The sequence below is a fragment of the Diplotaxodon limnothrissa genome, linkage group LG22 (assembly GCF_057381915.1).
Source record: "Diplotaxodon limnothrissa isolate DT_005_m linkage group LG22, D_limnothrissa_male_GT1.1, whole genome shotgun sequence".
Classification (NCBI taxonomy): Eukaryota; Metazoa; Chordata; class Actinopteri; order Cichliformes; family Cichlidae; genus Diplotaxodon; species Diplotaxodon limnothrissa.
This window is the reverse complement of record NC_140616.1, coordinates 14,005,651-14,033,244: the sequence shown is the minus strand read 5'-3', so window position 1 is coordinate 14,033,244 and position 27,594 is coordinate 14,005,651. Positions and strand designations below refer to the sequence as shown.

At 40.6% G+C, this 27,594-nt stretch overlaps 3 protein-coding genes across 3 annotated transcripts; 1 reads left to right on the top strand and 2 right to left on the bottom strand.

Annotated features, from left to right (window-relative positions):
• Positions 1-1,027: 1,027 nt before the first annotated feature.
• Positions 1,028-11,801, bottom strand: hcn3 (hyperpolarization activated cyclic nucleotide-gated potassium channel 3). The gene is made up of 7 exons (XM_085347057.1): positions 11,350-11,801; positions 5,266-5,695; positions 5,012-5,173; positions 3,615-3,833; positions 3,010-3,156; positions 1,414-1,654; positions 1,028-1,230 (listed from the first exon to the last, which is right to left on the bottom strand). Exons 1-7 carry the CDS (start codon positions 11,799-11,801, stop codon positions 1,028-1,030), a joined length of 1,854 nt encoding a protein of 617 aa, XP_085203183.1.
• Positions 11,802-14,830: 3,029 nt separating this feature from the next.
• Positions 14,831-15,997, bottom strand: LOC146609593 (uncharacterized). The gene is made up of 4 exons (XM_085346102.1): positions 15,701-15,997; positions 15,198-15,252; positions 14,977-15,088; positions 14,831-14,870 (listed from the first exon to the last, which is right to left on the bottom strand). The coding sequence occupies exons 1-4, from the start codon at positions 15,995-15,997 to the stop codon at positions 14,831-14,833; spliced, it is 504 nt and encodes a 167-aa protein (XP_085202228.1).
• Positions 15,998-24,486: 8,489 nt separating this feature from the next.
• ecm1a (extracellular matrix protein 1a) lies at positions 24,487-26,402 on the top strand. The gene is made up of 3 exons (XM_085347009.1): positions 24,487-24,694; positions 24,804-25,057; positions 26,199-26,402. Exons 1-3 carry the CDS (start codon positions 24,487-24,489, stop codon positions 26,400-26,402), a joined length of 666 nt encoding a protein of 221 aa, XP_085203135.1.
• Positions 26,403-27,594: the final 1,192 nt, after the last annotated feature.

Genomic DNA, 27,594 nt, shown 5'->3' with positions numbered 1-27,594 from the left:
AAGCAAAAACAGAAGAGAAATAAACTTCTAATAACTACATTGTTAATGTGTAGATACAGCTGTGGTTTCTGCTGTGAAAAATGCTGCATGTAGACCCTGTATGTAACCCCACTAAAAAAGTGAAGTAAAAAAAAAAACTGAGAAAGTTCAGCTGATATATTTACAAAAATAGAACTTATATTATACAACAGCATCGTCTGACGGTTACATACTAGTTAACCTATAGAGACTTTATTCTCATTCATTAGTTTTACATTATAAATAAACAATATTCCAGAAAAAAATGAAACAAAAATAGTATGGAAACAAATAATACTGGGTATAAATTATTCTTTATATGAGCTCTGTGAAACCTGTCTGTGTACAGCTGGAGATATTACATAACTGCAACTGATCTTCTGTGAACATCAGCATTAAATCTTCACATCAGGCAACCTACAGATGAGAAGGATCATGTAAAATAGAGCTACAGAAAGCTGAATGATGTAACACCAGCTGCTGCTCCTGCAGGCTGTCAATATCCTGGACGGATGATCTGATAGATAATCAAAGTGGCTACTACAGGCCACTAAAATGTGCTTTAAAAGAGGTATTTACAGCTGGAAAGAGACCAATCTAGACAGACTGTTGGTAAAAAAATAAATCAATACATCAATACATGAATAAAAAAGCTCATGTAAATCAAAATGTAATATCATCAGAACGGGAGAAACAAAAGATCATCGCTGATGTCCATACAGTTTCAAAATTATACAGGTCATTTTACACGAAGAGTATACAAAGCTCTAACACAAACATGAGCACATATTACAGCTGATTCAAGTTCAAATAATAAAATAAAACCACTAAAGGTAGACTATTGTCACATCATCGCAGTAATGCTGTACTAAAAAGTTTAAGTAGGTCTCGCTATCTGATTGTCCATCAGCGTGCTTCAATAGAAGATATCTTTGTCATGTGCAGTTTAAATGTGACAAATGTGCTCGATGAGTCTGGCTGGAATGTTTTTCTCATGGTGCTGAGGAAGTCATTCATCTGGGACTGGCTGATAACTCGGTCGGCGCGCAACGCGGTCCAGTCGGTTCACGGCCACACTCTCAAACGCGCTCCTCATCAGAGGATGCTCCTCCAGGACCTCGTTGAAACTGTCCGCGCTCAACGAGTAAAGACGGCAGTAGGTCTCAGCCCTCACGCTGGCTGTGCGTCGTCCCTGTGTCAGCAAGCAAATCTCTGAAACAAGGAAGACATAATTTTAAATATGTAGTTCATCCCACTTGTTAAATGAGAGGATCTATACCACCTGCATGTCTGGACCATAAATATGAAGAAATACCACCTGATTATATTATCATAAAGACTAAAAATGGAAAAAGTTTGGCAATACAGTCACAGGAAAAAGAAAGCACGATTTACCCCCAAAATATCCTCCATCGCTGAGCTTAATCTCCTTACTACCACGTGGGATGATGGTGACGGTGCCGTGCTGGATAAAGTACATTTTCCGACCCAGCGTTCCCTCTCGTATAATAAAATCTCCCGGCTGGAAGACTTCGAAACGCAGCTTGGTCAGGATCACCGTCACAAAATGAGGGTCAGTGTTGGCAAACAGTGGCATATTGGCTACGAGTCCACGACAGTTATAGCTGACAATCTCCTGCATGAGGGGGAGAAAATGTGCGCTACAAGAAGTTGTCATAAAATATCTCTGCCAGGTTTTAACTACAGTCACATTTATGAAAGATTTGGTAGATTTAAAACATTTGTAAAGTTTTCAGTGTTTTCAGACAGCAACTCTTCAGCTTGAAACTGAGAATGTGAAGCTCTTTTTTTTTCTTATGAAATAAAGTAAACTCATCACCCAAGTATCAAAACCATTGTTTACTGTCTATCAGTGGTGAGGTATGCAGCAGGAGTGACAGATGGGTTCAAGGTGGGATTACATCAGGGATCAGTTCTGAGCCCCTTCTTGTTTGCAGTTGTGATGGACAGATTAACAGATGAGGTCAGACAGGAGTCTCTATGGACTATGATGTTCGCAGATAACACTGAGAGAAGTGAGAGCATAGAGAGGTGGGGGCATAGAGAGGTGGGGGTATGCTCTGGAGAGAAGAGGAATGAAGGACAATAGAAGTGAGACAGAATACGTGTGTGAATGAGAGAGAGGCAGGCGGAAAGGTGAATATGTAAGGAGTAGAGATAGTGAAGGTGGATGAGTGATGTACAATGTGGAGACTGTAGAACTGGCAAAAAGATTGGAGGCGATTGGAGGGATAGTGAATATATCCTCATGAGAACCAGGCTATTAATTTATGTCCTCTATAATGGACATTTGTTTATGGTCTATATCTTTTGACTTATTTGAGCTACCTTACTAAGACCCTAAATGCTAAATAGAGGACATCCTGGGCTTTCCATCGGTATCTCATGTGTTTGGATGGCTTCTTTTAGCTCCAAAGAGGCAGGAAATCATTAAAAAAATTTCCTCAGTTCTCAGGAGGATTTTGGTCATGATGTTAAAGATGAAGCTGCCAGGTGGGAGCAAAAGAGGAAGACGACATAAAAGATTTATGGACATAGTCAAGGAGGGTATGCAGAAGGCTGGTGTGACAGAGGAGGAGGATGCTGGGATAGAGTGAAATGGAGGCAGATGATCTACTGAGACAAAAGCCAAAACAAGAGGAAGAAGCTTACAGATCAACATACAAATCAAATAGTCTATGTTTTACCATATTGTGATATATAGCATATTATTGTGGAAAAAAATATGTCAGTTAGTCTATAAACAGGAATAAAAGCATTGTTAACTAGCTCTTAGCATATCGAACAGCTGATCAGATGTTTTCCAATTTCATTATAAACAAAATATATTTAGGTTTTGAACTGTCGCTTAGATAAAGGCACATTTAAAGAAATTTTCATGGACCCTTTTTAACATAAAAGACGAACTTATTCAACACTTAATAAAAAACTGGAGAGAGGAAGCAAGAAACAGCAGGTAAAGTCACACACCTCCTTGAGTGGGTCACTGAGCTCTCCGAGGATGTTGTCCTCATCAAACATCTTGCCTTGGAATCGCTGCTCATAGTAATCGTGGATCCTCTGTCTTAAGTCTGCTGGCAGTTTATGAAATGACATGTACTGCTCCACTTGTTTATACTGGAAACAACAGAAAACACACAATTAGTCACATGTTCTAGCATGTGTTTTGCGAATTATCCCCAAGAACAATAATTACATATTCATTCCATTTGTTTTGCAGGCTGTTTCTCCCGTTTTAAGTGGATTACAAACTCATTTGTAATGGGCATTGGCAGACAGTTATCCAAAACAAAGGTGCCGCCATTTGTCCATCATCTGTTCTGCTTTATCTTGTGAAAATCCCCTGGAATGGGTCATGGTAAGGCTGCAAAATCCATTAGATAATACACATATTCTCTAGGCATTTGGCACAGTTTGTACGAATAAAGTACGAGCAAGTAAGCCAGTCTGTGATATGAAACATGGCTGGGATATTAAAGCTCAAAGCCCGAATCACATTAGCATCCACGTGAGGTTCCTGGAACATATTGTCCACAAAGCAACTGAAGCTGCAGGTCACAAATGTGCATGATTACCTTCTCTTGATACTGCCGATGCGAGGCGTCCAAGGACTGGACCAGGTTAGCGGCATGGCCGAGGAACATGGCGTAGCACGTGGCCCCGACTACCATGCTGACCATGGTGAGCCAAACATCGGTCATGCCCTCTGGAGGGTGAGCACCATATCCTATGCACAGCATGTGACTCATGGCCATAAACAGAGCGTAGGAGTACTGGATGTGCCATGTAGAGTTCTGAAAAAGGTAGTTAACAATGAGGCGAGGTGAGACAGAGCATGAAATGAGGTCATCTATGAGCCTGCAACTTTGGGAAAATACAGACAGTTGTCAGCCGTTTCACATCCAAGTAAAGATTTTGTATCTTGTAAAGAATACTGTGTTAAATGAGAAAACACCAGAGACACACATACCTCTGTTAAACCTAACCAGAAGTTAAGACTAAAACACGGCAAAACAGTTGGAAACAAGTTTAATTACATGTAGTGTTTAAGGAGTCTTCAGGAATATTTCTTCTAGAAGGACACTCGAAGATCTTCCTTGGATGTTGGCTGCCTTTTGTTCTGTTCTCTGTCAAGCTGATCCCATACCGCTTCGATGATGTTGAGTCCCGAGCTCCGGGGAAGCCCATCCGTGACTGATAGTGTTCCGTGGGTGTTTTTTAATTCAGGTGTGCTTTTACTGGACTGGTAATGTGTTTGGGATCATCATGTCCTCTATAATGGACATTTAATAATGGACATTTTATAATAATGGACATTTTATAATGGACATTTATAATGGATGATGATGATGCTGTCATTCTTAATATATATTGATGACAATTTGAAGTAACATTTCAAATTTGGATTCATCACTCCATCAGACCTGTTGCTTTTGATTTTCAGTCCAGTTCTTGTGTAATTTGGCGTACCTCAGCCTCTTCTCTCTGTTTCCTTTCTTTATGAATGGCATCTTGACAGCCACCCTTCCACTGAGACCATTTTTGATGAGGCTTCGGTGAACAGTAGATTAACTGAAGGGCCAGATGCATCTTTCAAGTCCAGTGTCAGACTGGATTTGACTGCATACCATGCTGGGGTGGCTCATGACTTTTGCACAGTATGTATGTGCAGGTGCAGTGTTTGACGCGTGGTCCTGGTTTCAGTTAAGATGATCTCCAAATGTGAGAACAGTATCTCATTTCAATTTTGATTTTTGTGGACGATGTCACTGTGAGTTGGCATGTCATGACCATAGACGGAGGTGTGGCTTTGCCAAGTTTGTGGTTTGGTTTGTTGTGTTGTGGTTTGTATGCCACTGAGTAAAATTACTTTGCCTCCTTCAAAAAAATGCCAACTAACACTGAATTGTAGCTATATACTCACATACTACTTTAAATATGTAATTTTACTTTCTTTTCTTCATCTACTCACCACCATATTGTTTTTGGATACCCAGCAGTCTGAAGGAAAGTCTTGCAGCATAGGTACCATAAATGTCAGGCAGCCATCCCAGTGACACAACAGCAACATCATTCCAATCAAGTTGACTATACGCACCACAGCACTGGCCAGATCATAAGTCATGTGGAAAATCTGTCAGAAAGAAAGTCACAGAGACGATCAAATTACAATATTTCTGTTTCTTTTGTTCTAAGCACGTGCCCGCTTCCCTGCCTTTGCATTACCTCCTCCCATTGGTGGATGTATCGGATGAGGCGAGACAGACGGAGAAGACGCAGCAGACTGAGGATCTTTGTGAAACGCACAATGCGAAGTGCACGAGCGGTACGGTACACGTCTGATGACTCGTGTAGGGATTCGAGGTCGACGATGAGAAAGATGTAGTCGACAGGGATGGAGGAGATGAAATCCACCAGGAACCAAGTGCGGAGGTAATGAATGCGGATCTCTTTGGGGTCCAGGATGATGTGGCTGTCCTCTCCCAAAATGCCCGTACGGAAGTTGAAAACCAGATCCATGAGGAAGAGTGTGTCTGACAAGACGTTGAAGGTGATCCAGGGCATGGTGTTCTGGTCTTCGAAGAAGGTGATACCCCAGGGCAAAATGACAAGATTGCTCATCATCAACAGGAGCATTACGATGTCCCAGTAAAACCTGGAGAGAAGAGGATGAGTGCAGAGCTCGGTTTAGGATCACAACCTTTACACAAACTTCAAATGGACCTATTCGTACTTTGACCGTTTCCAGATTTACAGATGATTTACAGATTTACTGCAAACACATCTGCTCATTCTGGGCCAAACTGTAAAAAAACAAAATGACAAGGTGGTTATTCAAATATACTTCAAGTATTTTAATGAACCCTTTTGAATTAAAACTGAAAATCTATGTGTTAATCACAACTTGACTGCTGCGTGCACGTAGTTATTTCTGTACTGTATGTCAGTGCGGCCATATCACAACAAACACAAAATTGCATGTGTTGTCAAGAGAAGAGAGCTGACTGTGAACACCAAAGATGTGAAGTGAATCATGTGATCCACTGCTGTTTTTGAGTTTTTCATGGGTTTTATATATTTATATGGCTTTTTATAGCAAATACAAATATATGTTAGCAATCTCAAATGAATTTGATGGTTGTGTGGCACATCTGCAACATTTTTAATGAGGGCAGTCACATGTATACCTGGTACTAACATATGAACCGTAAGGTTTCCGTTTGCTCTTCTAAGTGCATCAGAAAATTTAGGAACACCCTCCAGCATCTTCAATTAAAGAGTAAGAAAATCTGTTAGCTTTGACGTAATACTGCCAAGAGTGCTCTTTTTGTGTTGCTTACTGATGACAGTTTGGAATTACTATTACAATTTTAAGAAAAATAATAACATCCCATGGCCCCTTTACACTCTCATCAGAATCCTTTCCTGTGATTCGTTCATCATGCAGATGTCCATAAAGCTGTTGCTGTGGAACTTTAGCATTTAGCTGATGGCTCTGGCTGGCACTACAGAAGAAGTGTGAGCATAAACAGAGTAACATTTATAACTGGCAGGTGATTTTAAATGTTTTAAACAGCTTAGCAAATATCACCAAATTGTACAAGCTAAAGGTATAGAGGACTGAGAGCTTACCGTACTGTGGTGAAGTTTACGGCTCTGGTTGGTTAATAGTCAGTGTTGCGTTACATTGAGGGTAGCAGATGTTTTTTTAAGCTGATCTGTCTGCTTATATCTTGCTAAATTTAGTTAAATCCACAAAGAGTAGTAAACTTTAGAGCAGCAGCAACACATGTTTGCGGATCACAGCCAGTATGCAAAGAAAACAAATCTACTGGAGCTCACAATACAATTAAAAAAAAAAATCTTATTTCTAAATGATTGTTTTTGCCCCACGCTCTGATGCACATTAGGGTGCCCCCACCTGCCTAATACCACTTTAATGCCATCATACACAGAGTATGCAGACTGGACACCTAGTAGCAAAGATATCACGTAATCGAGCTTTTTGTTTTTAAGTCACTTTCTGTACAATACAATACAGTACAACTTTATTTATATAGCACATTTAAAACCAAAGGTACACCAAAGTGCTTCACAACAAGGTTAAAACATAAGATAAAAGATAAAAGGCTATAACAAACCCCCCAAAGGTACAGACAGAATAAGAAGTAAAACATTATAGCATGGTTTAGAAGATACAATTACAGGGTATTCATAATGTAGGAGCCATATGAGTTGTTCCTTTTTTGATTAAGTGGGTTGGTTTAAATGGACTCGCTGTATTGGTGCACGGGTGTGGGGCGTGTCTCATGGGTGTGGTAGATGATAAATGTGGTTGCACTCACCTGTTCACTGCATCTGATGTTGATGAGCAGAAAGGTAGGGTGAGCATGAGGCAAAACTTTCTGTTGAACGCAGCTTGAATTATTTTCATGTATTTGACTGTAACTTGATGGTTTATGTATATTTGTGCACTAATTGATGTCATAGGCCAAGTTGTAAGTTGGCATTGTAATTAGTGCAGTTATTTGTTTGTGCAGTCTGTGCATTTTTTTTAATAGTTAATCCCATGTGCTGATTTGTATATTGGACAGCTGCATGTGGAATAAAAGGAGCAAATGGTACAGAAGCGTATTTTATGCGTATATTGTTGCGCGTCATCTGTGTCCTCATGTTTAGCCTGCCGCGGCCATAGGTTGGAGGAGCTGCAACACATAAATATAAGGTGGGGGTATTTATGCAGTGGGACATTAGTAGGAAGATAAGTAACATAAGGGTAAAATATAGGGGGAAGTGCACTAACTAACTGAAAACGCTCGGTCAAACAGGTACGTTTTTAACTGAGATTTAAATGAATAGATGGAGTCAGAGGGAAGATTTTCCCAGAGGCTCGGGGCTGCCAGGGCAAAAGCACGGTCACCTCTGGCCTTTAGCCGGGATCTAGGCTGCACTAAGGCTACGTTCACGCTGCAGGTGTTAATGCTCAATTCCAATTTTTTGATCAAATCTGAGTTGTTTTCTTTTTTGTCTGCTTGTTCACACTACATATAAAATGTGACAGCAAACACGCTCTAGTGTGAAGCCTCAAAGCGGCCCGCATGTGCTAAAGAAGACGTCACACACAACGCGCTCTGTTTAGACCCAGAGCAAACAGTATTGTTTGACTGATGGCCCTTAATATAAAGACTTGATTGGGACTTTACGTTTCCCAATTTTGCTTTAAGTTATAAAGTTATTTTGTTATTTAAATATGGCCTAATAATTATCCTTATTGCTGTTTTAGAGAGGAGCAGTGCTTCAAAGGATAGTTGCAGATTTCTGTCAGAATCTGCAGATTATACAGTACAAATAAAATATTCCCGTTTCTCCAACGTTGTCTTCCCAACAGTTTCACTGGATGGCCAGGAAGCGTTCAGTGTCTTCTCGGGCGCTTCTCCGGAGCTGATAATTGGCGTCTGTCTTGTGTCAGTGATGTAAAAGACGGCTTTAATGCGACATGACCGTTCAAACAGCAGTCTCTTTCTAAAACATCAGATATGTATCGGATTCAGTACCACATACGAAAGTGACCCAGGTCGGATTTGAAAATATCGGATTTGTGCTGCTCACACTGTCATACCATGATTGGATATGGGTCACATAGGGTCAAAAAAGTCGGATTTGATGCGCTTTCGTGTGCAGTGTGAACGTAGCCTAAGAATATTTGTCCTGATGATCTTAGATCATGATGGAGGCAAACCTTGCGGTTCTGGTCAGAAGGCGTGCCGCAGCATTCTGGACAACCTGCAATCTATGAAGAAGGGTGGAGTGGAGACCAAAGTAAAGGGAATTAGTAGTCTAATCTAGAGGTCACAAAAGCATGGATTCGTTTCTCAAGGTCCCTGTGCGGTATGTAGTGCTTGGCCTTGGAGATTTGACGCAATTGGTAGAAACTAGATTTAACTACAGAGGATTGTTTGTCAAACTTAAAGGAGCTGTCAAAGAGAACACCTAAGTTGCTAACAGTGCTAGAAAGAGAGGTGGCAAGGGGTCCAAGAGTGTCAGCAAATTGGCCCCATGAAGTATGGTTGTCGAACAGCACGATAATGGAGTTGCTAGCTACTAATGCTGCTTGTTCCTGTTCCCTGGCAGCTTATGCTATCGAGAGGAGATTGACTTTTTAACCTGCTGGGTAAAGTTTCTCTTAAGGATGTGATCATGTGTGCACAGCATTTATACCCAGCTGAAATCCAGGTCCAAGCTGATCAATCTCCCCATGTGATCCGGTAACGGTCCAACCTGTGTGCGTTAGAGCTTGCATTCATTGTTCCAGATCCAGATTAGATATCTTTATTGCACGTGCTGTACAAATACACTGTCTCCTTCAAGTCATACATGTCCCATTTCCCTATAGCTCTCAAATGTCTCGTACACTGTCGGAAGACATGGTTTGGATTTTCTTACAGATTGTTTCCATCAGCTGTCAATCACACTGGGTCTCTCGCTCTCAGTGACTCTTTGATTACAAAGGCAGAGAAAGAGAACTTGACGCAGACCAATTTTGATTACAGTCACCCTTCAGTGATTGCAACGTGAACCCGTGACAAAACTGAGCAGAGACACAGAAGTGATTGATGTGTTCTTCACTCGTGTCCGTGACCTCTCTGTCCACTCTCTGCTTTACATGAGTGCTTACCATTATTTCTCATGTTGCAGTAGATTAGTGGCTGCTTGCTGCTATTAACGCCACCAATCTGGAAGGCATTATAGCTGTTGACATTATAGATCGAGTCTGAGTGAGAGGGAGAGAGGAGCAGAATAAAATCTGCTGTATCTAAAACCTTTAGACAAGCTTTAATAGCAGTGAGCGCAGGACAGGAACATGAGTGTATTCTGATAGGATTTCAGGTTGAATTTGAATAAAGTAAAGCGCTAGTGTGGAGGCTTCAGGCCTGCAGAGTTTAAACCAATCAGTGATGTCACTGTGGCCATGTCCATCTTTTGTATACAGTTTATAATTTTTGGAAATGAAATTACTCTTTTCTCCATACAGATCTTTTAACTGCATGCAACAAAAGTTTATCCAAACATAAGTCAGCAGCATTCGGACTACAAGCAGACCACAGGGGGGGGGAGGGGGGTGTGTGTGTGTGTGTGTGTGTGTGTGTGTGTGTGTACACACACACACAAAGATTGGGGATGTTGGTCTTATGGTAATCAGTCACTTTTACCCAGAGTACAACTAATTCCACCTTTCAGGGTCATAGTGGAGCTGGGGACTATCCCAAGGGACATTGGGTTAGAGGTGGGATACACCCGGAAGTGTCACTATAAGTCTAATCACAGCTCCAACAAAGAGATACAGACAAACCACTCGCATGCAGATTACAATCAATGTAGAATTGATAATTAGCTAAACATGGACAACTTTGGAACAAGGAGGACGAAGCACTAGAAAAAAATCCAGAGAAATATTGAGGACAAGCAGATTTTACAGAGAAAGGCACCAACCAGCTGTGTGACCTTAAACTCTAAACAGGAAATCTGACCAAAACTCTACTGTCCCAATTCATTCATTTTTAAGAGGAAGTGGGAGCATAAGGTTTAAGAAGAGCAGGCCTGTGCTAATCCCTCCCTCAGCTGCCTGTGTATTATTGCATAATAGAGTAAGATTGGAATTATACGGATTCTTATGGGTAATAATCCCCATGCATGGGTTTATCCCCTCTGTCTGGCATCGGCCTGATGTTAAAAATTCTTTAAATTCGCTGGGCTATTAGTGACCTCACCGACAGATTGCTTGGGCATCACTCCTGAGTCGTTGTTTAACCCTGAAAGTTGAATTATTGGACAGATCCCCCCCCCCCTCCAAAGTGAGGCCAAACTAGATTAGGAAACTATTTGGATGATTTTCAGTCAGATTGGTTAAGTCATGAGTATTGATGAATGCACTTCTCTCTCCTCCTGGGGTTAAAAAAAGGAGTCACACGGGAATGATATCATTAATCCAGATGATCTTGTCCTATATACTGTATCACTAATCAAATCCCTTCATCGCCTTATCATGTGCTGGGAACCATGACATCAGCTGCTATCCTGCAGTCTGTCCTTGAAAAACTGGATGTGAGTCCTCAATCACAGGGTGCTTAGTGGGATAAAGGGTAAATGCTTTCAAGGGAACTCTAAACAATATTGAGCAACTGGAAGCACCTTGAAATGAAAAATGTCACTGGTCAGATTTCTGTCCAATTTTTACGGTTATAATGCGTTAAGTTACACAAATTGCAATAAAATGAGAGCAAATTAGTTTAAGGGCTTTCTACTAATTACCTGAAGTCACTGTAGGGGTGTATGATCCACACTCCAAAGCTTTTAACCCTCTCCTGCTCAGCAGCAACACCTTTGTGACTGCCGAACATGCGCAGGGAGAACTTGTTGACCCCGGGCTGCAGCATGGAGCCAAACTGCTTCTGGAAGTAGGTGGCCTGGTCCTGAGACTGGCTAGCGCTGTCTCCTTCGCCCTCTCCATTGGTCTCCAGGAGGCCATCCGGATCCGCCGTGTAGTCGTCATTGTGAGTCTTGACCAGAGAGAAGAGCGTGTTGCTCACGTCGCTCCTCTTGTCTGTCTTCGGGGAAGGGGTGGCAGGCGGGGTTGCCCTCTGGGACGCATTTCTCCATTTGGAGAAGCGGAGACTGCTCCAGCTGCGGTACCTGGGCGTCTCCGGTTTGGTGCCTGAGCCGTCACCTTTCTGTCCGTCTAAACTCCTGGAGGGGCTGCTCATTTTTTACACTTTGCACGTGCAGGTGAGCGAGGCAGAGAGGGGCTTTACTTTCCCCCCCTCACTTGGCTTCTTGGAGTTCACTTACTAATAAAGTTTGGTGCGCAAAGCATTTCATTTGGCTTCCAAATTTAACCTCCTTTACATAAATTAAATGCGTAAAGATCAAATTATGAACAGCTTTCGCTATTATATTTAAAAAAAAATTTTTTTATAATGCAGCCGCTAAAACAAACAAACAAAGAAAACCCCAACCTTTTAAGTACCTGGAGGTCACCGTTTGCTCCGCAGAGTGCCACACACACACATCTTACAGAATAAATCAGATCTTATCAAATAAAACATCCAGGCTTTCTTCACGTGCGTTCTCGTGGAGTAGGTCCATTAAAAAAGTTCCCTTAAAAGTTTTTTCATGTGAAAAAGGGAAAAAGGAAAGTCCGGCTGTGGGCTGCTGTGTCCTCCTCCCGTCTGACCGAGAGAGGACAGACGCATATTGACAGAGAAGGCTCAGTAGCCTTCAGTAATCGGCTTGTTGTAATAACTGAGTCCACTCCGCTCACCTCTCTCCGCTCTCCTCCACCGCCCTCCCCTCCTCTGAGGCGAGTCCCGGAGCGGTGATGCGGCTGCTGCAGGTAGGGTTGCCAACCGTCCCTTAAAATACGGAATCGTCCCGTATTTCGAAACAAAAGTACACGTCCCGTATTGAGCTAATAAGGGACGCACTTTGTCCCGTAATACAGTGAGAATCAAAAGTAGTCTATAAATGTTTATGGAATTAACACTTTGTTTGAAAACATAATTCCCAGCCCCTCTCCTGCTTTGTGACCAATGAGCTGACAGCACACTTATGACAATTCGAGTATGACAATTCAGATTACCGCTCATCTCATTGGTCGAGGAAAGGTCGCTTGCGGAGAAAATACCGGAAGACAACAGATGACCACAACAAGAAGCATGGCCAACAGGGGAACAAACGCCGACTCTGCGGTGCAAGTCTCGGATGACAGTACACCTAAAGCTGGGCAAACACTGTGCGATTTTTTTCAGTCACGTTATTCAGCTCCTGCTCAAACTGCACGATTGACTCGCAGGGGTTAGAAGTTCGTATGTCACGATGTACTCTCACACTATACCGCCCGATGCTCTGATGCGACCTGAGTGCTCACACTGTGCCTCCATAACATGAAGGTTATAACAGAAAATCTGTCGCTCGCTCTCTCTGTCTTTCACTCACACAGACACACCACCACCATCAACTTTGCTAAATTGCTAATGAAAAACATTGATCAGGCAGCTGTGATTGAGCAGCAGTGTAAATCCAACTATTTTCACGGTTGTTGTGGTCGTGATAATTTTGTGATGCCACATCGAAAAGGCTCGGATGAGCTTTCCAAAGTTCTACAAGTTGTGCCTCCATCGCTTGTGTCCAGATCACACGCTGCACAGCCGTGCTGCTCCATCTTTTTCACCAACGTTTACGTTTGCGCGTGAGCAGTGTGAGCGCCTGTGGTGACACCCTCACGAGCGATTGATGATCGGGAGCTGGTCGTGAGGTGTTAATCACTTCTCGTTACCCCACGTATACTACACGACGCACGATGAAGGCCAAAATCGGTCCGATCACTCAAAAATCGGCTCAAAATGGGCCTAAAACCGCACAGTGTGAGCCCAGCATTAGAGCAGCAATGTTTGTTCCCCTCAGAGAAAGGGAAGAATGGGAAAAGGAAAACACCTGGCTGGAAAACGTTAATATGGGCATGTGCAGTGAATATCAGCGCTATGTGGCCAGAAGTGTGATAATATAATTTATTTTGTGTAATAAACAACTGCAAGGATAGATGATTACAACAAATTGATGACTAATACATAAAAGTAATACATAGATGAATAATGATGATGAGTTATGATGCGTAATCATGGGAACAAGCGGGTTTACAAACAGGAGCAGCTGATTAGCATTAGAAAAGCTGAAATAATACCTCAACTGAAGCCAATTGTACTAAATGCACTAAATGTGCACTGTTACAAGAATATTTTTCTTTCTATTGTTTTCTATTATTTTAAGTTAAGCAGGACAGAGTGCTTTTAAAGAAAGATTTACTTATATTCTCAAAAGTTAAGCATGACAGGCTTCTGTTTAAGAAAGAGACCTGTTTTACTGTGTTAATGTTGTCATTTTGAGCTAAAAATAAATGGCTAAATGATCATTTGTTTCACATGTGTTCATATCACAAAGAATAGAATATGCATCTACTTCAACTTCAAGTCAAATGGTTAAAAAAATAATTTCACACACAAAAAAAGAGCTAGAAAATTCACCACACTGGGAAGGGTGAAGACAACTGGGTCTTCACCCTTAAATAAGGTGTCCCTTATTTATTTTTCAGGGAGTTGGCAACCCTAGCTGCAGGTCGTGTTGCGCGGGGCAGCAGAAACCGAAACTTAATGAATTACTCATTCGTGGTCAACCGGTGTCAGAGGTAACACCAGCAGCTGCTGAAGTCATGGTAAACCCGGCTAGGTTTTCCACACACTTCACTGCTTTTACGCAGTGCTCATATTATCTCAGAATTCTGACTTTTTTTCTCAGAATTCTTCCCCCCAGTGGCCCTAATCCTCTTCCGTAAAACCTAATTCCCTCAATTTATTAGTAACTAAAATTATATTTTACAAACAAGTTCTTCCCCGATAAAATAAGTGACTCATTAAACAGCCATTTACCCGTAACTATCAGTTTCACACACTTCACTGCTTTCCTCTGGAGTTTCTTTACATTAGTCCTACGCCTGCATCCAGGCAGTCCCACGCCTGCGACCACATGCTGAGCTGCTTATATGGAAACACACAGAAGGAAAACTCTGTACATCAACTATAAAAGCAGATGAAGGGGTAGACAAAGACCATATGAGAAGAAGGGTACATCATCTCTGTAAAGAACAAGGAAGAAAGGAACTACACATTTTTTAATAAAAGTTGATTTTATTATTATTTTATTTTTATTCATTAACTTTATTCTCTTTGGTCTTATTCGGCTAAGCCGTATCCTTGTTGAGGTTTATGCCACATACGTTGCTGAAAGACATAGATGCATCATAATTAATCCAGCGCTTATAACTCCTACTTTTTGCAAAGGTTTTGTATGTTTTGGAACTAGAAGAACAGAAAAATGTGGTCATACTCAGATAACTCGCTCCTCTTCACATACGCACATATTGGACTGTGTTGTACCAGTGTTTCTTTTAGAGTGTTAATCTCCTGAGTCCAGGCCTCAACCTCTGCATCCAAGGAAGCTGGATAAGAGAGAAAGAGATTAACATGCTGGACCTCAAGAGTTTTGCTAGTGTTTGACCACATGGGGGCAACAGGGCGCGGATTACCTGTGTGATAAGCGTGCCTCACCTTTAGTTTCACTTTGTGTCTTTTGGATACTTTCCAGCTCTTCTTGTGCGTTTTTCTGTGGAAATGTTGCAGAAATGTTTTTAAGGTTGGGCTGGATTTATGTTACGCATTAAAAAAAACTTGTAATACTCTAAAACTACTCAATCTTAAGTGAAAAGCTCGTATTGAAATCAAAATGTGCTGAAATCAGGTGTAAATGGATGAACAAAAAAGTCTGGCCAGATGTTTTTTGTTTGTTTTTTATAAACGGTGGATAATTTGAAATATCTGGAAATTTCAGGATTTTAATTACAGGGTGAGTAGAAAACAAGCGGTTCAATCTTAAGCATATGTAAAGTAAATGAAAATTGTTTCCCCTCTCAGATTTAGTTCGGCACAAATATGAGGTAGCACAAAGGGAAAGTAGCGTTTCCCTATGCAGGCAGTAACGTTGGCGCTGATAAGAGATGTGTCTCGATTGACGTTTAGTGTTTGCATAATATAAAACCAGGAAGACTTGTTACCATTTTTTCTTGGCATGCATCGTTTTCTGCTTTCTTCTGCTCCGTTTCTGAACTGAGTTTATTGAGTGCAGCTTCCATATCGTCCACATGTTTCTGACCCTGAGCCAGCAGTTTTTCCACAGCGGTTTTGAAGAGGTCCTTACTTTGATAATCATCAGAAGATTTCTCTAACGCCACTTCCATTGTTTCAATCTTGCTGTCCAGAATGCGCTTCAATTGATACTGGCTCTCGACCACCATCAGCAGTCCCATGGTTGACAAGACGGATAAAATAATCACAATCCAATTAGTCTGCATTGATGCTGCTTCTGGGGAAGGACAGGTTTCTATAGTCACGCTTGAGACATTAGCAGTGCAATTAAAAGGCATTTCATTTCCTATTATCGCTTCTTACCTTATTTTTAGCCAGTATATTAAACTTTAGTTCCAGTTCTCTTCTGCTCACTAACCTGCCACACAAACTTTGCCTGAATGGAGACCACTGCACAGAAAGCGCAAGCTGCTACTTCACGGCGGAAAGAACTTATGGTGTTAATTTTCACTTCCTCGTTTGCTCTGATCTGAGCAATAAAGAGGGTGGGGGCCAGTGTGCTGATGAATCAAAGCTCAACTTTGCTTGTGAGGAGTTTAAACAGCTGCTGTTAAACTACTACAGAAGAGACAGGAAAATGTCAGACATGTCATTTTATTTGAATCTCAGGAACTGGAGTTTTTTTTGTATGTACTTTTAGCATGCTATGTGTAATTCACTTAGTCATGGATCATCCCGTCTTCCTGGTTTGGATCTAAGCTTAACTTCAAGCATATATGGTTTGCAAAGTGGCCACATATTTTTTTCATATAGGCTACGTTCACACTACAGGCGAAAGCGAATCAAATCCGATTTTTTTTTTTTTTTTTTTTTTTAAACCCACCCTATGCGATCCATATCCGATCATGGTATGACAGTGTGAACGGCTCAAATTCGATCTGGGTCACTCTCCTACTGTCAGCTCCAGTTGGACTGGTATTTCAGGTTTTAGGGAGGTGGAAAGACAGAAAGGCCTGCTTTGTATGCGTCTGATTGTCTTGTTTTGTTTGGCTGTCTAACAGCCAGTGTTGGTAAAGTTACTTGAACAAAAGTAATCAGTAACTAATTACTGATTACTTCCCCAAAAAAGTAATCCAGTTACTTTACTGATTACTTATTTTCAAAAGTAATTAATTACTTAGTTACTAAGTTACTTAGTTAATTTTTAAAAACACGGTTTACAACCTGAATAGGTGATAAAGCGATAGATCTTTCAGCCCAATTCTACTTTTTCTGCATAATCCATCATACAAAATGTAATCAAATGGAAAAGTCTCTTTTTAAAACTTGTTTTATTAGTTTTAATCTTTTAACTTTATGCATAAAATTTAATTACATGCAACATTCTCTGACTGGAAGAAATTTGTTTAATATTTAAACCTATTTTCTGCACATTCCAGCACATAAATTTTTTTTTTGTGTGTGTTAACACTCACTCTTTCAAATAGATGCAAGTAAAACACAGCAGAAAATAAATAAAGTCAAAGACTAGCGGTCTTTTTGCTCTATTTTCACCTGTAAAGCAGGAGTAGGATAGGCGGAGGTTTACCCTGGTGCAGATGTGCTGCAGCGGTCAGTGGAAGAATCCGTGAGTTTCTCTGTGAATTTCCCATTAGGTCATAGCGCACTTGGTGCTTGCTTGGAAGTTTAGGGTTTTGTTTTTTTTTTGTTTTTTTTCGCTGTAAAAAGTTTTCTTCCCACGCACAACGGACACTAATGTTTTTGTCACCTTTTTATGGAATTAAACTAAGGTCAGTACTTCTACACTTTAAACGCTGCATGCTCACATTCTCTCCCGCACTCCATATATTATCCATTGTTGATCTGCACACAGCTGTTGTCACCAACTTCGCACTTGCTTACGTCACTGTCATGAGACATTCTCGCAAAAAATCACGGTTTTAGTAACGCAGCGTTCCTGCGGGAAAGTAACGGTAATCTAATTACCGTTTTTGCAATAGTAATCCCTTACTTTACTCGTTACTTGAAAAAAGTAATCTGATTACAGTAACGCGTTACTGCCCATCTCTGCTAACAGCTTGTGTAATAATCAAACTGGTAGCACAGAAAGTATTCACCATACAATGGGTCAGAGGGCCCGGTGGCACCAGCGTCCGGCAGCCTCGCCTCTGTCAGTGCGCCCCAGGGCGGCTGTGGCTACACTGTAGCTTGCCATCACCAGTGTGTGAATGTGTATAGTGTAAAGCACTTTGGGGTCCTAGGACCAAGTAAAGCACTATACAAATACAGACCATTTACCAATGTGGTATCTAGCAGTGTAAAGCGTTTTTTGTTTTTCTCCTTATGGCCAAGCAAAACGGAAATGTGGACACCAGATCCAGAAGAAAAAGCATCGCTAAATATAGCGAACAGTAGCTGTAGTATAAGAAGCTACTTGTGATTAGAGCATTTACTTTTACCTGTGGCATGGTTTTCCTACATATAAGACAAGAGCTTAATTCTTTGTTTTTCATAATGGTGTTACAGTACAACAGCACTACATCACAATGTGAGAGCAGTAAATGCTCCTCCGGATCCTTTCGAAAATAACTAAGCAGCAGTAAGGCAGTCACAAAGAGCTGTGCACATAGCTTGCACCCTCTCATTACTCTTGTGGTTGTAGACCAAAGATCACAGGGTCATTAATTACATATTACATACAATATGTGACCGTAACAATGCAAAACTGCTGCCACAAAGCTACTCACATCCATATAAGGGGGCAAAAAGGGAAAGCGAGGCTCTGCAGTTTTTTGTTTTTTTTTTTTTTTCTCGCATGTCCCCTGCGGGGCTCCATACAGGGCTCCGTTAAAAAAACAAACAAAAAAACACTGAAATATTTGGGGTTTGTTTTGCTCTGTGAAATTTTCTCCTGTGACAATGTGTGAATGGGTGGATGACTGGATATGTAAAGCGCTTTGGGGTCCTTAGGGACTAGTAAAGCGCTATATAAATACAGGCCGTTTACCAATGTTGAAAACATGTCTTTTATTTTTTCAGCTCTGCTCACCTGAAGAAGAGGGTGGAGGCCAGTTTGCAGACTGAGTGAACTTCACCATCGGTAAGGATTTTAAACAGCTGCTTTTAAACCATTGCATACAAGGTAACAAAAACATCAGACAGGCAATATTTCTGACGAAGTAATCTGAGTAACTGGAGTTTTTGCACGCTCCTTTAGGCTTTGTCTAACGCACTGGTGCACATTTTTTTTGTATTCATGCATCAAGCATAAAAAAAAATCTGCTCACCTACTGACATCATTTTAACATATATGTGAATTTGACAATAAATGAAACCTTAAATACCATGACAACAATTTTAGGATTTTTTTTTTTTTTTTAAGTCATACAGACATGACTTTAAGTGTGTGTGTGTGTGTGTGTGTGTGTGTGTGTCACAAAAAGACATTTGGTTAGTTATTTTTTTTTTTTGTTGTAACAGTTCTTCTTGGTATTACATCTTATGCCTGTTTTTTTTCCCTTAAATGGTTTCACATTTGTAGGAACTGTTTGGCACTGGTAGAGAAGATTTGGTTTTCCATGATCACGACCCACATAAACTGCTGCAACATTTGAGTAGCAATAATCAGGCTCCAATGCTATTTAAATATAAGTTAAATGTTAAACACAAATCTCCTTTTTGTGCTTGTATTTCATATAGTCGGGAACCAAGGTTAGTTTGAAGGCTACAGTTTGCAGCCCACATATTTCATTAAACCTGCCCTTGTCAGCTCCAGTCTGACCAGAGTTTCTGGTTAAACTGAGATGGAAAGAAATGTCAACTTTGTTTGTCTGACAGTGTTGTGATCCTGGGTCTTTTGACCCAGCGTTTTGTTTTCTATCATTGATGTATTTTGGTTCTGGTTTTCTATTTCTTTGGGTTTTGGTTCTGTTCTTCCTCAGTTTAGTGTTTAGTCTTTTCTGCCTGTGTTTTCCTGTGTCAAGTCCACGTTTCTTAGTCTGTCTTTGCGTCTATGTGTTCCTGTTTTACTTTGAAAGCCCCTGTCTGATGTCAGTGCGTTTTGTTTACGTTTCTCCTGCCTCGTCAGCGGTGATGTCTCCCAGGTGTGTTCCCCTCCTGTTTCCCATTCCCTGACTCCTGGTGTGTGTGTGTGTGTGTGTGTGTGTGTGTGTGTGTGTGCGACCTCGTCCGTCTGCGTGCGACCTCGTCCGTCTGCGTTTTTCCCCTTCGTCGTCCAGAGTGGTTTCCCTGTGTCTTTCTACGTCTCCCTGCATCTCTGTTTCATGTCTCAAGGTTTCAGGTCTGTTTTTATTTAGCTTTTCCCAGTTTAGGTTACTCCCAGTTCTGTTTTTCGCCACCCTCGCCTTTGTTGTATTAAGCACGGTCCCTCAAAGCTTCCTCACTTCAGTTGTGCTGCATCTTGGATCCTTTCACAATTCCATACGGCTCGCCTCGTGAACCGTGACAGTGACAGCAGAGACAAAATTTACCAAACAGTATGGTTTAGTGAGAGTTGGCAAAAGTACAGACATTCTGTAGAAGTATAAAAACTACTATTAAAAAATCCTATTAAAAGTTGAAGTACTGATTCAACTTTACTCATGTAAAGGTAAAAGAAATTGCAGGCTTTGAAACTTACTCAAAGTAAGAAAGTAAAAAGGAGCTCTTTGGAGCTCTTTGGATGTTTCTATTTTTAGAAATATAGAAACATCCTCTCCCCAAAGCTGTTAAACTGAAAGTAACAAGCCTGTTTTAAAAATGTAGAGTAGAAAGTACAGATACTCAAGTAAAGTAGATACCTGAAAATTGTACTTAAGTACAGTAACAAAGTATTTGTACTCTGGGTATAGGATGGTACCAAAAAATAGTGGAACATCTTTTTTAGCATGAAATTTGGGTACCTGTTGGGTGGCAGGAAAAGTATGGAAACAGCACTAAAGGTTACCTATGATGACTCATTTCTGTGTTCATTAGATCAGAGATTGCAATATGCTGTAGGAATTATAGGTACTGCAGTGCAGTGGTTTGAATCGTATCTACATATCTATCAAACTCCAACTTGCTCATGTAAATGCGGAGTTGTCCTCACGCACTAAGATAAATTATGGAGTTCCGCAGGGTTGTGTGATGGGACAACTTCTGTCTACATTATACAATCCATTAGGCAGCATCATTAGAAGGGATAGTATACATTTTCACTTCTATGCAGATGACACCCAGCTGCTCACCAGATAACACGCACACAATTAGTTAAACTGCAGGAATGTCTTAAAGATATAAAGACCTGGATGGCCTCTAATTTTCTGATTCTAAATTCACATGTAACAGAGGTTATTGTACTGTCCTAAAAATCCTAGAAACATGGCGTCTAATCACTTAATCTGGATAGCATTATGTTGGCCTCCAGTAACACTTTGAGGAATCTTGGTTTTTGACCAGGATATGTCCTTCAATGTGACAGACTGCTTTCTTGCATTTACACAAGGTCACTAAAATTACAAACATCCTGTCTCTAACACTCAACAGTGCTCAGTGGATGATCAAAGTAGATAAGGGTGATGACACCAGAGTGAGTAAAATATGACAATACCCTTAATCTTCTCTAAAACTGACTTCATACTTGCTCTTACATAGATGGAAGGGCAATTGCTGAGAAGACTGTAATATAAACAGAAATGTTTCTGTGATGAACTCGCGATCAACGACTCTTCTAGTTATCCTTCGGTTAAAAATAAATGAATAAGCTGACCATGAGTGTCCGTGAAGTAGTCTACGTGATATGCTGAGCATGTGGGAGATTTGAAAATGTAGACATAACACCACAAGACCTGAAACAAGCACTGCTTGCATCTGTTCATGGCACACGTGCTGGAAATGCGCTCAACAATGGCTGTTGCACTGCTCTTGGTTGCCCCGGTGATGAGTGGTGTAAGAGGCAAGAGTGATAGACTGGCATCGTTCACCAAAGTCTCTGGGTCAATCATTGGGGAAACCTGTATTCAGCTGAGACTGAGGAAGTCACTTGGATGAGTGATGAAATGTTTCTCCCACTGAAAATGCTACACCGTAATGAGCAGACTTTTTGTATCAGGAAGCATAAGTCAAGCTCTCTCTGTAGTTCTCTCTGTACACAGCACATAATTTGATGTCTGTCTTTTGGGTGTAAATTTGTGATGAACTTTAGTAACACTGCCCTCACTGTGCCCTGATGTCAGAGGCTGACACAGGAGGCAGGAAAGTACTGCGTACCACTCAGGAAATCGGGTAATCTTAACTTTTTGAAAGCTAAATATCTCTAATCTAATACAACTGGGCAACCTTGGAGCTCAAGATAACTAAATGAACTTAAACATGCACCATCAAAATATATGAAAACTCAAAACGCTTGGTAAAGCGACCAAGGATCGTGACATCTTGTGGCTGTGTATGGTTAAATGACACCAAACAAGCATCAGTTACAGAATAAGCTGTTTGGCATTTGCATTATTAACCTATCCCAGCTGTCATAGGACAAGAGCATTAAGAGAATTTGAGTTTCTCAAAAAAGCTTAAAATATGAGTACCAAACAAACACTAAAATGACATTAATTCTTTTACAGTACATTATATAAAAAGCCACTAAATTAATCATAAAAACACTAATTTTTAAGAGTGTTTAAGGATCACAGAACAGACCAATAAAATGCTGACAGACACTTATTGATTTGGCTGAAAGAAACCACCACCCATTAGCTGTCAGTCAACAGCAGACAACAAATGAATGCACGACAGTTAAATAAAAGTGGGAAACCATGTTCAGCATTCTCCCGGACTGATAACAGTATTTCAAAACAGGTTTGGGGGAGTTGACCGTAAGCAGTGTGCAGTCTGGAAAAACTTTTGATAAACCACGTTACTCCCAAGCTTTGACCAGTCAGCAAAGATAAGAGGAAAAATCATTTTCTACTTTATGGTTAATTAAAAAGTGGCTCGATGACATAAAAACTAAGCACTCATTTTTAATATGTTTACATTCTTCTCTGTTTATTACAGTTTACTGAAACTAAATTACAACTATGGTATGTGTGGGGGGGGGAAACAATGAGTGAACTGCCTTCACAAAGTTGCAGTATCTATTCCACACTTCTTAAATCTGACCACTGCTTCCCATATGAAACAAAACACCATAACTCATGCTAAATGTTATGACGTGCGGTGTACAGACGAGGATCCAAATGCAGAACAATACGGTGGATAAAGTTAAATAAGTCCACATAAAGCACATAAGTAGCATCAATGGAGACCATCAACAAACAATCTAACAAGGTCAAACACAGAGATTGGACGACTATTTATACAAACCGGGCTGATCAGGGAGAGGAGGGCAGGAAACAACTGACACAGGACTCTTTCTCCAAAACAACCTGTGGGAGACATGAGTACGAAAACTAAACAACACGCATGAGATGAGGAATCAGAGTCTGAGACAGAGGGAGGCATACCACAAACACAGGGGAGGGTACGTCTGCTAAATAATAATAAAGTAAAGAGTTATGTTAGATCACAGATGTGCCAGCCCTCATTTCTTTGTGTTGTGGTTCTAAAGATCCAAATGTTCTTTATTGGACGTTTAACTCCTTTTTCACCCGTTTTCAGTCCAGTGTTTGTGCCCGATCATTTTCACAGGACTGTTATTTTGTTGAACTGCACATATAGTAGAATAAGGCGACAACAAGGCAGGCTGTTTGTACTGCAAGTTTATTTAAATGGCAGTAAATCATTTTTCCTAATGTGCAAGTTATTTTTGGCAGTGTGAGAGTAATTTAAAAAATTGCATAACTATAGGTAAAGGAGACACTCCTTTTCTGTACACTCCTTTCAAGAAGTTGTGTTTGAACAATGATTACGAAAGAAGGAAAAGGTTAGGCTTGGCTCCATAAAGCCTGCAGAGTTTCATTGGATTGATATTTTTTTCTTTAAGCTGTAAAAGGAGAACAGTCCTCGTCACATTTATGGTAAAATAAAAGGACAGCTGAATAATAAAGCATACGTCATGCACATCAACATTATAAATATTAAGTAAAGGTGTAAAAAGAAAGTTAATCTGTGCACCAAAAAGTACAGCGTATTTATAAGACTGTATTTACCATGAAATTGTACACTGGTTAAAATTACTTATTATAAAACTTATTTGTTAAAAACCTGACTTGGTACCCCCTTTCATCTATTGTGCCTGGCTGCATTAAATAATAAAGATGTCCGTTCCAAGTACTGACTTTCCTGCTTGCTAAAATTGTACAAATTTCTGTATTTTCTCTTATGTTTGCACCTTTCAATAAATCACTGCACCCATGTCCCATTTTCCTACCAAAATATAAAGAAATGAGGGGTAGCTCAAGACTCTGCACAGCACTTGATCTGTTTTTGACATGTCATAGCAGACAAAAGTTGTAAGTAATTTGAATACAAACTCTATTCCTTAAAGCCTCTTCAGTCTCTTATGCTGTTCTGCTCTATTTATAGAACAGAGCCATTGCTGATGTTTGGAGGAAAGTCTGACGGTCAAAGGATCTGCCCCCCCCCCAAACTCTGTTATTGCTAATGATGGTATTATGTCTAAGTTTGGACTGATTTCATCCTAAGTGAATGCCGACTGTGTAGCCCGACCTTGCACGCATCAGCAGATATCCCTAAAGTTCAAACTCATTTTGTTTTTATCTCAGCAGCCTCCAGTATTATTACACCACCTCATTCCCTCATATCGTCTCCCTCCCCAATGTGCACCGGTCACTTCCAAGCATTTCACGCCCACAAATCCTGGCTCTCCCATATAAGCTGGCTGAGCATCCTCTCTCAATACATTCACAGAAGCCTCTTCAGTATTCGATTTCCATCACACCGCCATCCAGCCATGACTTCACCTGGGCGCCTTGCAGGACTTTGCATAATTGCTCTGGTGCTGTTTTATGGTGCACATCTGGGAGGTAAATAGATTTATAGATTTATTTATTTTTTTAAAGAATATATACATTATGCATTCTTCAAACTGTAGTGCTTTGAACCTTTCCATTTCTTCTTGTTGGATTTCCTCAGAGACCAAGAAGAACTCTCGCAAAGAGCCCAACGTCCCGTTCCCCCCTGCCCGTCCCACCACTCACAATCTGGCTGCCATTTGTCATCAGGGTAGAGGTCGCCCCAGGTACCCTCCCAGTTTCTTCCCCAAATCCGGGTCCAGCCACTTCCGACGCCGTGGACATGCCATGAACCGCCTAGAGTCGTGGTTCAGAGTGTGCTGCAGTGGACACCTAGAGCAGAGCAGCCAGATCCTCTGCTGCGCCCAACAAGCGGTGAGTCTCTGAGTGTTTGGGACCGAAGTAAACTTGAAAACACTTAGCATATCATCAGGGAGAGTTCTGCTATTATTTACTATTTATACAGTTAGTAGGGAATTAATAATACTCTTTTTTTTTTTTTTTTTTTTTTAAGCTTCATTGTCTTAAAATTTATGGACTGTCCAAGAGGCTTTGGTTTTCAAAACTATAAATTCATACAAATTAGTATAATTTTAAAGAACACGACACAGTAAAGCATTTTATACCTGCATTTTTGTCCCCTTCACTGCTGAAGCCAGCAGTTTCCAATCACTTTTATGTAAATTGGTGAGTGACAGTTGGTTGTGCCAACAACATGAGGATGAAAATACTTCATCTAACTTCAAAACTATTGAAGAAATACTTGGTCAGATGACATGCAAGCTAATCTGGAAGCTGCAGTGGGTTTACACTCCTGAAAAAGCTTTGGCTACTTCAGGTACTTCAGCGATCTGTACTTCCAGTTTAATTCTCAGTTACTCCTTTGACTTAAACAAGCAGGGACTGTTGTGTGGGGCCAGGCTAATAAAGCATAAAATTATTTTTAACAGAACTGAGTTCAGCTTATTGATGTGGGCACCCTCAAGAGAGCGAGTTTCTAATCTTGCCCCTTAGAAAAATGAATTGCCCACCTGTGTTTTAGATCAGCCTTCTTCTAAGCTGGCAGCTCATCACAAATGGATGTCTTCAGTAGTGGGTGTGTGAAGCTGCTGACCGGAGTAGAAACGTACAACAACCTCCCTCGCCAACTTCTTTTAAACTTTGGCCGTAATTGTTAGAAGCATCCAGCTTCGACAGCTACAACAGAAAATAAAGACAAATTGCATTTTATTTATCAATGTAAATGAATTTGATCAAAAATAAAAATGACAAGATGATTTTCAGTTATAATACAAGCTTTAAAACCTTTTTTATGTTCAAGCATTTTTTATCTTGAAATGTGCTATACAAATTAAATTTTACTTGACCTTTACTTTTAAAGTTCTCTAAAATAATTATGCAGATGGAAGATAAAAAGAAAATATTGACTGATGCTGAGTGAATCGCCGTGAGCTGCACCCCCCCCCCCCCCAGCTAATGTGACGATACTGTGTGACATGACTCTTCTTTCTTACAGTGGAAAAACGCCCTGTCTCTGTTCTGTGTGGAAGAGTACTCCACCATGACCCTCCCGTACGAGTGCTGTGAGAACACTGGAGAAGCCCGCTGGTCATGCTTCGACAGTGAGCTGCCAAACCCAAACTACACCTCAAAACCAGGCTACAATGCCCCTGAAATCCCAGAGGAGCCTGGATTCACGTTTGATCCAAATACCTGCTAGAGATCGAAAATAATAACTTTCCACTCTTTCACATTCCTATAGGGAGATAGTATTGAAGAAACACTTGCAAACCTCTATCAGACAATGCTATCTAAATCTTGTCTTTGTCACGTACAGCTGCTTCCTGATGCGGACAGGACATACTGGTTTGGATTACACTATCTAAGGACAATTAGAGTCCCATCTAGCCTTGTTATCAGCTCAGCATTTTAACTAATCTTTGCCATATTAATAGGAAACACATTTTTAAAATGCAACTCGGTGCTTAATTTTATAAGGCTCACAGAATGTGTCTGGCTTAAATGTTGTAATTTCTGACATGTAGTGTTTTTAGAGAGAAAAATAAACACACTCCGCAAAGAGACTGATGTGGTTTTTGTTACCATGAAGGTCTGTTATAAGGTTGATATATCGCCTTCAAAAATCAATCTTTTTAACATCCAGTCACAAATCTGTAGAATTATTTTTGAAAAAATACATATGACGTAAAGGTCTCCACCAGGGGTCACAGTTGGCTGGATTATCAGCATGTGTGGCTGTAACATGTTGTTGATGGGTAATAAAGGTTTCAGTGTGGTGTAGCATCTTTGTGCAGTTAAAAAAAAAAAAAAAAAAAAAAAAAAAAAAATCTCAAATCAAAACTTTACAACCACCATTGATTGAGTTATCTTCACTAATATAATCCAGACCACAATCACTGGAATGGTCATCTGTGTGACTCCTTCAAAGTAAAAGGTGAAAGCGTTACAGGAGTTAAAATCTGGTGACTCCAGCTCCCATATGATTTGACTGACATTTTGAGATTCAGCAAACCATTCAGTGACCCCCGTTTCATATGGATGGGGGTGTTGTCATCCTTGAAAAGACACAGATCAAGGTGATCACTCGGAACAGTTTTTTAGTAATTTGCAAGATCAAAACAATCACAAATTTGATTTTTTTTTTTTCATCTGTTATTAACTTTTAAAAAGGAGCCAAACTGATTTTACTTAAAGAAATCCCAAAGAATGGAAGACCACAGGGACAGTTTTAATTAAGGCCGGAAGTGACAGGTCAAGGAAAATCTTAGATAAGCAGAGGCAAATGATGGTGAGAACAGTCATAGTCAACCCACACACCAGCTCCAAAGACCTGCAACATCATCTTGCTGCAGATGGTGTCACTGTGCATCATTCAACTATTCAGCACACTT